Genomic DNA, 13,926 nt, shown 5'->3' on the forward strand with positions numbered 1-13,926 from the left:
GTGCAGCGTGAAAAGTTTAATAGATTATTGAGTATATATGCATATATATTTTTTCATCATCATCATCATCACTGGTCAACAATCCTAAGATTACTTTGATCAGCTCTCCACTCAATTCTCCAATCAGTTAATCTTTTCACCCCATCGTATTTTTTATCTTTCACATCTTTCTTTAGCTGTTCCATATATTTTTTTCGAGGTCTTCCTTTTCCGTTACTGGCCTCCCCTAGTCCCACGACGATTGTCTTCATCAGGCCATCATATCTCCAGATGTGGCCTATAAGGTTGTTCCGTCTTCTTATTAAAGTTTTCATGAGGCTTCCCTTCCCCCTACTTTTCTTAGGACTCCCTACTAACTCAGTCGATCCATTAGATCCTCAACATCTTTCTGTAGCACATTTCGAAGTCCTCTATCCTTGCTTTCTCAGCTGCTGTCATTGTCCAACGCCCATGCCTCACTTCCATATAGGAGCACACTCCAAATGTAGGTTCCTATAAATCGTTTCCTAACTTCCATATTTAAATTTCCCGCTGTAAGCAGGTCTCTAATGTGGTGAAATGCTCTCTCCGCTTAGGCCATTCTGCTGATAATTTCTTTCTTGCTTCTCTCGTCGCTAGTGATCCTGCTTCCCAAATAACCGAATTCATCCACCTCCGCCAGTGTTTGCTACGATGGGTTCGACGTACAATCGATTCGTAATATAATATGAGCTGATACTGCGTGCGCTTTTAAAAATATCAAATTCCGTCCATTAGTTTCCACTCGCACCATGTGTCATCAATTACGTGATTCTACACCTAAATTGCCGGCGAAGCAAATTTTTACATGACAGCATTTACATGTCCTGATGCTTTTTGATCCGATTCCTCATCCGGAAATATACACATACGACCGATCCTCCGGAAGGGATTAATTTCATAAAGCCAGAATCTACTGTTTTTCCCTTTACCTAATACCATTTTACTTCGTGGAACTATTTTACGTAGATAAAAAACATTGATATAATATTCACACATGTTTTAAATAAAGGCACTCAGGTTTCAATAAGTCATCGTAACTGCAAGTGTAAAAAAAACAGCGGGGTTACAGTGCCAAGGTATAGGTCAGGCCGTGTTGACTGGAGTACAGATGTCTTTAGCTCAGTGCTCACGCCGTCAGCTGAGCACAGATGTATTAACGAGATACATACATATTCATTCGGGCATTAGGATACCTTTGACTCAGCGTTTGACGCATTCGTACTTTAGTGGGTGTAGTAGGTGTCTACTTAACAGCGCATTCTTGGAATAAACAATAACAATTCACGGTTGAGGAGAAAATTTTCATAGCCAAGGATTGCAGAACTAAAATGGCCCTTTATCCTCAGTCAGTGATAATGGCGTATTCATCGATAGTAGCCTCAATAATTCTATTCGACCGACCTCTGAAATGGTAGCGATTCATTTCATTTCATCAACTGCAGATTAGTTACTGAGTCGGGTTGATTAAACGCATGACTTGGCGAGGTAACGCCTTCTGTAATAGCTTTTATTCATTCGTATTCATAAAATTAGTTGCCACCACCCATTTTAACACGAAATTATTAGATCTCCACGTCACCAATACACCTAAAAACTACCAAAATTTAAAAAAAATCTTTAAATGCATTAATCGATGGGCATTGTTAACTTCTATTACTCCATCAAATCATCAAGAGAACCCTTTACATGTAGAAAATGTTACAAACCTGGATAGCTGTCCTAATTCTCAACAGTGGATTAGTCCAAATACCATATATCACTCCCTCAAGTTTTACGGGAAGCGATTATGGATTTAAATCGGGCATCGTGGATCGCGTGGGTCGTCAAGGAGTGCTGTAGTTGAAAACACGGACGCGCGCAAAATTTTCTCGTATTCCGAGAAAATTCAAGGCGTTTTGGAATGAATGCGATATTCAATGATCACAATGGGAACATTTATTTAAAACCCCATTCCTAACGGTGCTTTTCCTCAATATGCAGCCCTCTCAATTATATGCGACGTAATCGAGCGAAATTAAGGCGGGAAATAAGAACTAATCGTTTAGTTCCCGTGATAACAATACCCGATTGGTGGAGGGAGGATAGAATTCGGAACCGATTGCGTTAAACTCGATCGGTGAAGGGCGATGGCAAAAATAAGTTTCAAAGCACAATCAAGTGTTATTTCGGATGTTAAACCACTCAAAATATTGCCACTTGGTCCTTCAACTTCACCCAGATTACAAGGAACGGCTTCAAATCCTACATCAACGCACTCGATTGCGTGCCTAACTACATGAAACATGAATTTTACGGCAGAGCAGTGGGCAAGACTGCGAAATTGGGACGACATTAACATATAATAGAGTAGGATGAATTGCCTTTATGCAGACGCACATGAAGAATAGTAATATATAATAGTTATATTTTGGATACAGCTTCACCTATCACAAAAGGCACTTGGGATATGAAATGGAAGAAAGTTAATTCCCGCTTTCCAGCAGTATACTGATCATACGGCGGATAGTGAAAAATTTCCCCGCCATATCGAAGAAGATTTTTTTTAAAAAGAAGCGTATTAATATACTGATGACGCACCAAATATACTCTAGGTAGAGGGTATCATGAAACAACAGCAAAAAAATTAAAAGCTTCCTTTGTCGCAAAGAAGACCTTAGAATAGGCGTTAATGATATACATTATAAATTTTTTGTGAAGATTTCTCGATGTATATCCTTGTATCCTCTCATTTTTTTGAAAACGCTCCCAGTAGGAGGAGTGAATCGTTGAGCAAAAAATGTTTTCAACGCAGCATTCTCAGAAAGGAACTTACAAGACAGATACCCAATGTACCTTAAAATCCACGGAATTAAACCCAAATAATTACATCAGGATCCGCATCCACGAAATCCTGGCCAAATCCCTTCAGGTAGATCCAAAGCAGCCAATCAAGTTACACACAAGGCCGATTTCTTTTTCAATAGAATTACCACCTTTCCCCCGCAATAAACACGATTTCTTTTCAAAAAAGCTCGCATCAATGAGAGAGCTGAATAACGATACAATGAGCGGATCGAGGAAAAAAAAACATTAAGATAGGCGAGGAATTCTAACACTAACACCGTTCACCTCCGAATGACGATCTAGCGTTTCAGGAATGCTGGGACGACCACAGAATCGTGAACGCCAGCCGTCTCCTTGACTAAAACACACGAAATATTTGATCGGGACAGATTCCTGTCATTCATCTCGGAGAGTCACTCTCGCTGTGAATATTTTTACCATATACGATAATCAAAAAAGCATTGCATTCGGGCACATTCGTAGAGATTAAAAAAAAACATTTTCGCGCGAAATCCATTGCTCAGGGTTCCCACTCTAACTAAATAATAAAATTCACGGTTTTTTCCAGGTTTTCACGGCCTAAATGTCGTCAAATTCACGGTCTGTTGCTAAGCCATTTTAGGCAAAAATACTGATCACGTAACAATCACTGGCTGCACCTTAACCAAAAAAATTATCAAACGCGACGGACGCCGTGAGTGAAAACGCAGCAATTAAAGTGCTATCTCTATCTATGACGTCACCTATCGTTAGCAAAATTCAGAGCCGGCTAAGGGTTGTGAGTGGGAAAATAGAGGGAGCAGGGTGGTGAGGAATTAAAAAAAAGATTTTCCGCCAGGGTTAATGAACACTTCGGTTACCAGTCTTCCAGTCACAGGCTTAAGTTCAATGTGACGCCATGACACTAGGAGCAATAATTGCGCTTCGAATATAGGTGTGCAGATAGCTCCGTGGACAGAGACTGCGCGAGAATGACCTTGAAACATGATCGACATATCGATTTTTCTTTTGATCCGTGATCGTAGTTCTACTATCAAGTTTGAGAGATTTTTTCAAATGCTTTATGACGAAATTCACGGCTTTTTCCAGTTTTTTTTTCACGGTAGACGAAATTCACAGCCTATCAATGGTTTTAAGATTTTCTTGGTTGAGGAGGAGCCCTGATTTCTACATAGTTGAGAGATAAAATAGAATAAAACGGACGAACTGAAATCTCGCACGATATTCACGCAAAAAACTCATTCACACCGTCGACTGTCAGATGAACCAAAGTATCTCACACATACCATTGCAATGTCACTATTTTTCGATTCCTTTTTCGTGTCAAGGGAATCCGAAGGTTTCTCGAATATCCGTTTAATTAAATTTCCGAAAACTGCTGCATATTCAGCTAGTCGGGTCGCCTTATTTAACCTGAAAAATTCCGCAATCCGCAATTCCGCAAGGTTTTATTACATTCTGAACGTTAAAACTGCATCGGAAATAAAAGTACACCCGAGCAACGACCGCGTGTTAACCGAAATGGCCAATAAAAAACGCATGTACACGATTTTGAAAAAAAACCCTGTTATATTCTGGATACCTGGAGACTAAAAGGCATAAGGCAAATTGCCTCTTGCGCGGCTATAATTATGGCATATTCGACTTGTATGTGTTCCTCACGGACTTCATGTGCTCCCTACTTTCCAGGTGAGAAGTATAAACAGGCAATATTCTCTATTCATTTCATCTTTGCGGGTGAGATGGTGTGGCTAAAGCAAGTGGGGGAGAGGGGATGGTAAGTTTCTCGACACGTGACTTTCCCTTTGCCAATCAGCAAACAGCAGGCGTGGCCGTCGAGTTTAAATCGTGAATTTGTTCGTGGAGCAGTGTTTCCACACCCCAAATGGTTTCCTTGCATGTCTTTAAGAGTGCCTTTCACCAACGGTGCCTCATTCAACGTGGTATCTGACATGTCATGCACTTTTTCAGCATTGCAAAATGACATCTCAAACCACTTTTCATTCAAAAATCATTTTCACTCAACCATTATTGCCAACTAACAAGCCATTAAGCCAATATGGCTAACCATTAGCTATGTTAGTATCCAGTAATAAACTTCAAGATAACATGGTATCTAGAATCTACTCACTCTTGCATAATACATCATGTATTTTTCCTATTTCCCTATAGTCACCTTGAGAAATGAACGAATGAAGCCCCCACGATGATCCACCACTTTCTCCTTCCAGTACCCCACCTTAACCACTCCTCCCTTGGCCTAACTCCCTATGCCTCAATACTAAATATAATCCGGCATTTTCAATCGAAGTTGTTGCAGAATATCAACATTAGTATTGCAGTACTATAAACGATTCCCGAGGAAACGGTTGCGCCCGAGTAGACTTACCCAGTAATTATGAAACGGTTTGCCATCGCAATATCTGCAGAAATAAATCAAGACGCTGCACATGCCAAAAGAAACTTTTCATGTTTTGTCATAAATAACAGTGAAAAATAATATTGGAAAAATAAGGAGTATCCCCCGAGTAGGTTCTAGGAATATGTATCTGGGGCAGATACGGATGGACACTAGAAGGAAGCTAAGGCAACTAGTTTCAGAAAGGAAGAAATGAATGGCTTAAGTATAAAGATCATAGGTTTCAGAAATACGAATGATCAATGATAAAATGACAACATGTGTGTGGACTACGCCGTAGTCATGGGAATGCTTCTGGAGAATATTTTTGCCATTACGACTTCCGAATAAAATTTAACAGGAGAAACAAGCCAACAGAATCGTTACTCAGGTTTGGAACCTTAAGGAGAAGGAAAATCTCTATCCTATCTAGCGGAGGAGACAAAGGAGCACAGAAATAACCAATCTGCCTTCCCCAAACTGTAAAAAAGAGAAGATAAAAAGCGACACATGTTGGGGAAAATTACATCCAGCAGGGAATGGAACATCGAAACTCGAGTGAAAAAAGAATGAATAGACGAAGACCTAAATGTGCGGTGTAGGAATACTTTGCGATCCCTAGAAACAGGCACGCACTAGGCTTCAATAAGCCGCGAGGAGCAAGAAAATTTAACGGAGCGCGATCGTCACCTTATTCCCGCGACCACTCGATCACATCGCGAAACTCACGATAAGACCGACCTTACCAACCCTGACGGGAATGAGAACCTAGCTTATCTGCGAATTCATCATTCACACGACCAGTAACCGATTCTGTCTTTTCGCGAGAAAATTATTGGTAATGTTCACTATATTATACTGGTTACTTTAAAATATGAAAATTTTGCGATTTAAACGACCGTGGTGGTCCAGCGGGTAGAGCGTTGGGGTACCAGAGTTATTATGGGGACAAAGCCAGTGGACAACCCATCGGATTCAATTTTTAACAAAACTACCAATTTCGTTACTTAAAGAAACAATTTTTGTCGTAAAATTTAATGCTCAGAGTGTGATGTGACCCGTTCAAGGAGCGAAGAAAAGGGATTGTCGCAAATACCCTTCACCCACCAATAATTCACACGCCTTCAGATTTATAACGCTAATTGTGTACAACATTGTTCATATTAATGTGCATGTGACAATGTCAATACATTGTTAACTCTGAGGTAAAATTTTGATCCTTGAGATACAGGTCAAGGTTGAAAAGAGAACGCCTGTTCAGCCCGATACATATAGTATGTTTCAGGATGAATCTGGAATAATTCAAGTGGTGGCAGGGGAGACATTTTTTTCATAAATGTAGGGGCGCAACTCCTCCGTTACTTGAGCTGTGGTAACGAAAATATTTTTTTGATGCAGTTTGCAGTTATCATGAAACAGGTTTGGTTTTTAAGGAAATTAAATAATTGAGGTTGGTCGAAAATGTGCAATTATAATTGTCTGACACCATTAATCTCAATACGGATGAGATTGCGCAAACGTATTTTTGATACTTATTGAAATCTCTCGTTTAATTAATCCTTTCACAACCCAGAGATGATTTTGGAAAAATCAATTTTCAAGATTTGCCATTCTGAAAACTTTAAATTTTACTAAAAAACTAAATTTTAATTATCGTGGCGGCTAAATATTTCGATATTAAAATTTACACAACAAAATAATGGGTAGTTCAGATATTTCCTTAACTTAGCTGAAAGTTTAAATATTTTTGATCTTGCATAGAAGCAACATTGGATTATAAAGGGTTAAGCTCAAGGATAAAGGAGCAGGGATCAGGCGGCCATTGAAAAACCTGTCACTGACGGTATTTGAACCCGTACCCTCAGGGTGGGAAGCCAAAACTCTAGCCACCACACCAACCCGATCCCATCATAAAACTGTATCCTGTCTCCGCTTGTTACGCGACCCTTATAACACTGTGTATGAGCGCAGGAAGTGATCACGAGATCATGGAACGGTCGTGCGTATCCTATTTGCAGTGTATAAAGCGTTTCGTCGAGAGGGAAAAGCAGGCGGCCAGAAGGGTGTTAGGGGGGAGGGATGGTAGCGGCGTGCGGTCGCGGAGCGCGAAAAAGCGAGATTGGGGGCCGGTGGGAGCGTTGCCAAATTCCTCTCGCGGGAGGCAAGGGCGACAAGCGCCAAGGCGACGCCACGACCCGCGGGGGAAACATCACGGGACCCACGAAAGGGGAGGAAACAGATTCTAGGGTGCCCACGAAGTCGAAGTCTATTTTCTGAAGCACTTCTCCATGTTGCGGAGTGTTTTCCGCCTTTATTTCGTGGAAATCTAAAAAAATTGATAAAATCAATATTGGATACTAGCAATTTTCCACCAGAGGTCTCATCACACGAACGGTTTTAGTATATTTTGTATCATCATCAGCTGATGATGATGTCAAATGTAACGAAACTGGTCTTGCGGTAAAACTTTTTCTGGAAATTTGCCCAGTTTTTATTCTGGTAAGGTTTCCATTAAATCCAATTGTGAACATTTACCAAAATCAGGTTTAAATAGCTTCGAGTTTCTATAAAATGTTATGTTCTACGTTATAGTTCTTCCCAAGCTAAATTAAAAACTATAAAAATAAAGTGATCGAATCATTTATAATGACTGTAAACGAAGTAAGAGAAACGCTTGACTAGGAAACCATTAACTGAAGGAGGTGAAGAATTCTGCGTCCTCTAAAGGACCAGCGATGAACGAAGCAAGAAGGAAAAAATAAGTGGAATAGCCACGTGACGCCACTTTGGATGGGAAAATGAGTGTTTAATTCGAGAATAAATTCACCATCATTTATTGTAGTGAGGCATAGACGATGATAGCAACCGAATTATCATTGCTTAATGCCTCCAAAATATGGTGGCCCAGGGGACTGCCCTGAATGTGTGAAACTGAAAAAAACAGTGGTGCGTCTTAAGTGAGATTACCCTCACATATTGACACCAAACTTCGCGTTCAAGGCAGCGTGAAAGAATCGAGAAATGCGCTCGGTAGTAGCAAGAAGGATTACCACTTTGGTAAGAGATCTTTTGGGATAGGTTTCCCTTTTATCGTTTGAGTATCTAAATAACTTAATTCGCGTGCTCTGTTAAAGATGAATTAGTTACTTTCAGCACACCCACTCCACAGGCCCACGAATTTAAAAAGTTGAGCCTCCATATAGTCACTGAGTTAAAGGATTCGAGCGGAGGTATCCGCGTTTCTTGGTAACGAAACCGAATATAATATTACGTTATTACTCACCGTGAGATCACCATAATCACGGTAACGGAGGACCGAAGACAAAGAGTTGGCGAGGTTCACGCGCAGCTGGTGGAGCAGGATAGAACGGCACGTCCGATAGGACACCGGAGTTCCAGCTGCCACGAAATGGTCCGACTGGAGATATATCTACCATTCGGTAGCCTTCAAAAGAGCGAGCGCCTCTGGACGGGGCCCGGACCCGCCCCTTAAAGAGCAGGGCCCTTGTACAGTCAAGTTCCCTCAATACTGTTGATGGAGGCCTTGCCATGCCTTCTACGGAAGCGGACAAAACGCCACTCAAATTCCTATCTAAAAGAATACGGGAAAGAGACAAGGCGATAGAACTCTTTTGACTTGATGGTGAATGATGACACAAAGTGCACTAGCGAAGATCAGTCTTTCAGACTACATACAACGAATAGGAAATCAGAAGGAAGAGTGAATAACCATTCACATAAACTACACAGGAAAGGAAATAATATATCAAGCACCTAATGACAGCAATGAAGTACGCCCGCCGTATTCACGAGACAAAACATCAAGATAATTTACAAAAAGTGTCACAGCATACAGTTTGAAATCAATTTAACTGCTTATACTTAAAGTTGATACTTCAAATAGTTTTTATTTAGAAAGTTTTACATTAAGTTTCGAATAATTTAATCTAATCCAGAAAAGATAGAGAATTTAAGAGAAATTTTTCAATCAAATCAGTATCAGCGGTTCAAAAATAAATACTGCAATCAGAAAAAATAAATGCTTCAAAAGAGAGCTTATAAGACAAAAACAATCAAGACAAATAAGTGTGAGAAAATGAATGCATAAAATATTCGCTGGGGCTGTCTCCAAGTATTAAGCTTATACATAAATATAATTTTAATATTTTCCTTCAAGGATTGCGTGACCCCAAGGAAACGACTATAAAAATACGAACATTTATCGTCTACATTCTATAACACGTGTGTAGCGAAGCAAAATTTCAGCTTCCGGGAACTGCCTTCCTCGTGTAATTGTGTTATTTCCCGGTATACTTTCTTTATACTAACAGGTTTTATAAATATTACCTTTCAGACCGCCTTCTTTTTAAAACTTCAAGCCAAAGAATGGTTTGAAGGAGCTCTCCACTCAATTCTCCAGTCCACTAATCTATTCACATCTACGTTTTACGTCTCTTTCAAATATTCTTTACTAGCTCCATGCTGTATTTCACTTGAGGATTTCCTGATCGTTCCTGCCATCTACTTATGCCTCGACGATTTTCTTCATCAGGTCCTGTCTCAATATATGGTCGATTAGGTGCATCGTCTTGGATAGATAAATACAAATTCTGCTGTACAGGATAAGGGAGCGTCCATTAATTACGTGTGGCGATTTTTGTACCCCTCTGCCCCCTTAGTGAGAAATCGTGAGATTAGGCTCGACCCCCTCCCTCTACTCCCACGTGAGATTGTTCAAAACACGTATTTTCAGAGTAAGTACGCTAATCTATGCTAGGGTGGGTGGTTTCCTACTATTTTTTATTGCCTGAATCGAAAGATTATTACTCCTGTCGTACGTATTTCACGCATTTCGATTTTTAAATGACGATATCTATTTTTCGCGATTAAATGAAAAGTGAAAAATTTCAAGCGTGCGAAAACGCGACGGCTAAGAATGAATGCCGGGAAAACTCCGTGTGACGTCGTTCTGGTTCCCGCTGCCGCAAGTGAGGTGTCCTTGGGACGAGGCTTTGAGCGCTGATACGACGCAGGCTGCTAGCAGGTAGCAGAGTACCCTGCTAGCTGGTAGCGCTTGGCTTAAATAAGGATTGTTGATACCTTATCAAACGAAGGAAACTTTCCGACCTTGGCCAGTTTTAATAAGTGATTATGAAGACATGTTTCCCTGAGCTCTGTGCCTCATGCATGCATTGGTAATCTCAGACGATGTAAAACTCCAGTCTATTCGTATAGAAATTAGGTCCCTGTGACGTCACGTGGAGTGGCATCGCATGGGCGCCAATCTGGCCTTTTCCAAATGAGGATAAAAATTGACCATTGCCCTTCGTCTGAACCGGTATTTCTAAAACCAAATAATTTGTATATTATGAATACACTTATGGTGGATAACGAATTGCAATCGATGCCTTTCGTTTTCTTTGATGAAGGAAACTACCCTACTGCGTTGGATTTATTAAAAAAACAATTTTATTTATTTTTATTTAAGATTACATATCATATATATTATTAGATCGTAGTCTAGAATCACATTTTATACCGTTGATTGCGGAAATAAATTTACGTGAGACTTGCCAGGACCCCCACCCCATGATTCCCCAGATCTGTCCACCAGGTAAGATTAGGTGAGAATCGGCTTGAATTCCTACTTCCAAAACTCCTCACGTTATTAATTGATGCCCCCTAAGTGGAGCAACCCAAATTGTTGATGAACCTTTTTTTTTCTCACAGTACCTCTCCCACCACGATACATATTGGCACACTTAGGATACTTGTTTGATGATGATTGTAGCGAATTAGCTTCGTGAGCTACAGCAATATTGTTCGCATTCGACGTTTAAACTAGTTTATAGTGGAGATGGTTTGAGGGTGACTAGTGAAATGGATACTAAAGAAGGGGCAAAAGTTGTGGAAGGGGAATTCTACGTCATACATTATTTTTCTACATTTGATTATTTACATTACCCTATATAGGCATATTACGGAGTCAAAATGCGTAAATGTATGCTTTATATATTCCAGAGGATATTATCCTAGGACAATAAATATATTATTATTATTATCCAATCTTGTTTGTTGTTGATTTTAGCGAATTGGCTTCGTGTGCTAATTATATATCAGTCGCATTCGAAGGTTTAAACCGGTTTATAGGGAAGACTGGAGATGGTTTGTGGGGGGCTTGTGAGATGGGGACTATCGGAGGCGAGATGGGAGGGGGTTGTGGAGGACCGTTCGGACTTATCCCATGAGGGACTCGCAGGAGAGAGAAAGGATTTCTGGAACAGGGAGCGCGTGGGTGGATGAGCTTCTAGGGTCTGTGTGTAAAGGGAACAGGGAGAGGGGATAGAATAAGGGTTACACCTCCTTACACACACCCCGTCCCCACCACTCTCCCCAACACCCTAACCATTCCTCTCTCCTGCTCCTATCAGGATAATTCCCCCACCAAAAAAAAAAAGCCTCGCGGAAAGGGAAAGAGACCGGTATAGTCGGTGCAGTGTGCGCTGTTGAGGGTAGGGAGGGAAGGGTAAGGAGGGCAAGAAGCGCGGCGCCCGACGGCCATCTTGTCAGGGGCGGGTCCCGCGCCCTCCAACGGCACCCGGGTGCGTGGGTAGAGACCACGCCCTCCTCCTGCACTCCGCTCCCTCCGCCCGTAGGCGAGCGGGCCGTAGAGCGGACGGCGCGGGCGCCCCGCCCCGGACTCGGGGATAAACCACACCCTAGCGCGCGCGGTGCAGAGAAAGAAGCGGGAGCGGCACCCGACACCGCTCCCCTCCCGCACCTCCCAATGATACGTCACCGATTCCCCCTTTTCCACGTCCCGGGAATGGGGTAAGGATATATAGAGAGGAATGGGTGGGAGGAATAGCGGAACACATTTTCCGTCATGCTCATCCCTTCCCCTCCTTTACAATGAGGCAGCACGCAAAAGAACGGCTCTTCCCTATGCGTCGGGCCTAAAGCACGTGGCGGAATGTTTAAAAACGCGCGCACACCGCGTTGTGGCCTTCCGCTTCCAATGACACCTCATGCCGACTAACCGTAGGCCTCGATCGCTGGATATTAACTTGGGAGTCATTAAAACGGTTCAAAAATCCTCTCATTTAACTCTAATCCTTCCTCCTTCCTCTATTCCCAAAACTTACAAAGAAGGGCTCGATCCATCATCATCATAATCACAGGTCAAAAATCCTAAAATTGGTTTGACGCAGCTCGCCACCCATTTCTCCCATGCCCAATTCATGCATTTTAAAACATGACTCAATACAAATCATAATAGAACTTTGGCTCAACAAAAGACACACCATTCATGCCAGCAAACTGTAAATATTGCAGAAATTTAAATGATGTTTCCTTATTATCCAATGTTAGCTCCTTGATATAACTGCTTTATCTATGTTTTTGTTTTATTTTACATGTTGATTTTTCTGCTCAGCCAAGTTCATCCTTGTTTTTTTTCTCCAAGAGTGATGACCAGCGCTTACTTTTTTTTACTTAATTTTTCTACAGCGCTGAATTTTATTACTATTAATTTTGTCCTGCAATACTGTTAGCATTGTTTATTTTTATACTCGAATATACTGGACCAATGAAGATCCAAATTCTCACCTCTCCTTTGGGCGAGTATGGTTGAAACAGATGGGAATATGATAGATCGAGTTTTCCGGTTTCTCTTCCGCCTAGGCTCATTTATGATTTCGGCATGTTTCGCTGAAGTTAAAATACGCTTCTTCAGCGCCGAGGTGCGAAAGTGACTACAACGACAACGAAACGTCAACACAGATGAAGTGAGCGGAAGAGAACCCAAAAACTCCATTCATAATACCACTCCGCAGAACCCTTCTATACACCATCGGAGTAATTCCGATCGGTTGCGTTTACGAGTCGTCGCATGCGCTAGTTTCGCAACGATTTTGGGATTTGGAAATTTTTCATTTTGACGACAAGGTGAGGTCACGTAATCAGTCGTCGAAATTAAAATTTTCAAATTCTCAAATTCAGATCGAATAGCCAGGCACTCGATATGATCAAATAGTAATGGGAACAAAAAAAAATAAGTAGAATAACATCGATCAAAGTCGATTACATCCTCCCAGGCTAAAAATTCGCTCGGGCAAATTCTTTTCGTGGTCACGGGTCGGCAAGATTGGTTTCATGAGGCCCACAAAGAATGACACACGCGCATATAAGCTGTGAATAAGAAACGCAGAGAGGGACGAATTATTCCTAAGCGATTAGAATTCCAAGTACAAATACTTAGGACCGGATTATTTTATTCCACTTCCATTAATAAACACGGATAAGTGCTTTCGATAGTTCCTTGAAAGTGCTTCAGGAAATACGTGTGGCTTGGACAGCAGTATACCCTAAGACTTCAATCACGCGCAGGATGGCTGCGAACATGCACGAATATTTTTGCAGTTCCCTGCCATTTCTTCAACACCTCCTAGAATGATTTATCAACTTCACTCAATGAAATACCAGAAAACAAGAGGTCATCTATCCCAAAAGAAGTTTAACATAGCATCACCTAATTTTCGTCAAAACTATGAGAACGTGACCAAATAAAATAAATAAGTACAAGTACGTCCAAAGAAAATGAAAGAAAACGTTAAAATTCACTTAATAAACTAATTTAAACAAATAAAAATCCTTATTAAATTATGCTGATTACGAACCGAAAA

General features: G+C 41.1%; 1 protein-coding gene across 3 annotated transcripts in view; it reads right to left on the reverse strand.

The window, feature by feature from the left end:
- Positions 1-13,926, reverse strand: part of LOC124167352 (sprouty-related, EVH1 domain-containing protein 2) — a 157,974-nt gene that overhangs the window by 95,318 nt on the left and 48,730 nt on the right. Inside the window, exon 2 of one of the 3 annotated variants that reach the window (XM_046545355.1) lies at positions 8,526-8,834. The exons of the other annotated variants lie outside the window; for them this stretch is intronic. Coding sequence (XP_046401311.1) covers positions 8,526-8,539 — 14 coding nt within the window. The 5' untranslated portion in view covers positions 8,540-8,834. The remainder of the gene's footprint in view (positions 1-8,525; positions 8,835-13,926) is intronic. 3 annotated transcript variants of the gene reach the window in all.

Source organism: Ischnura elegans, chromosome 10 (genome assembly GCF_921293095.1).
Source record: "Ischnura elegans chromosome 10, ioIscEleg1.1, whole genome shotgun sequence".
Classification (NCBI taxonomy): domain Eukaryota; kingdom Metazoa; phylum Arthropoda; class Insecta; order Odonata; family Coenagrionidae; genus Ischnura; species Ischnura elegans.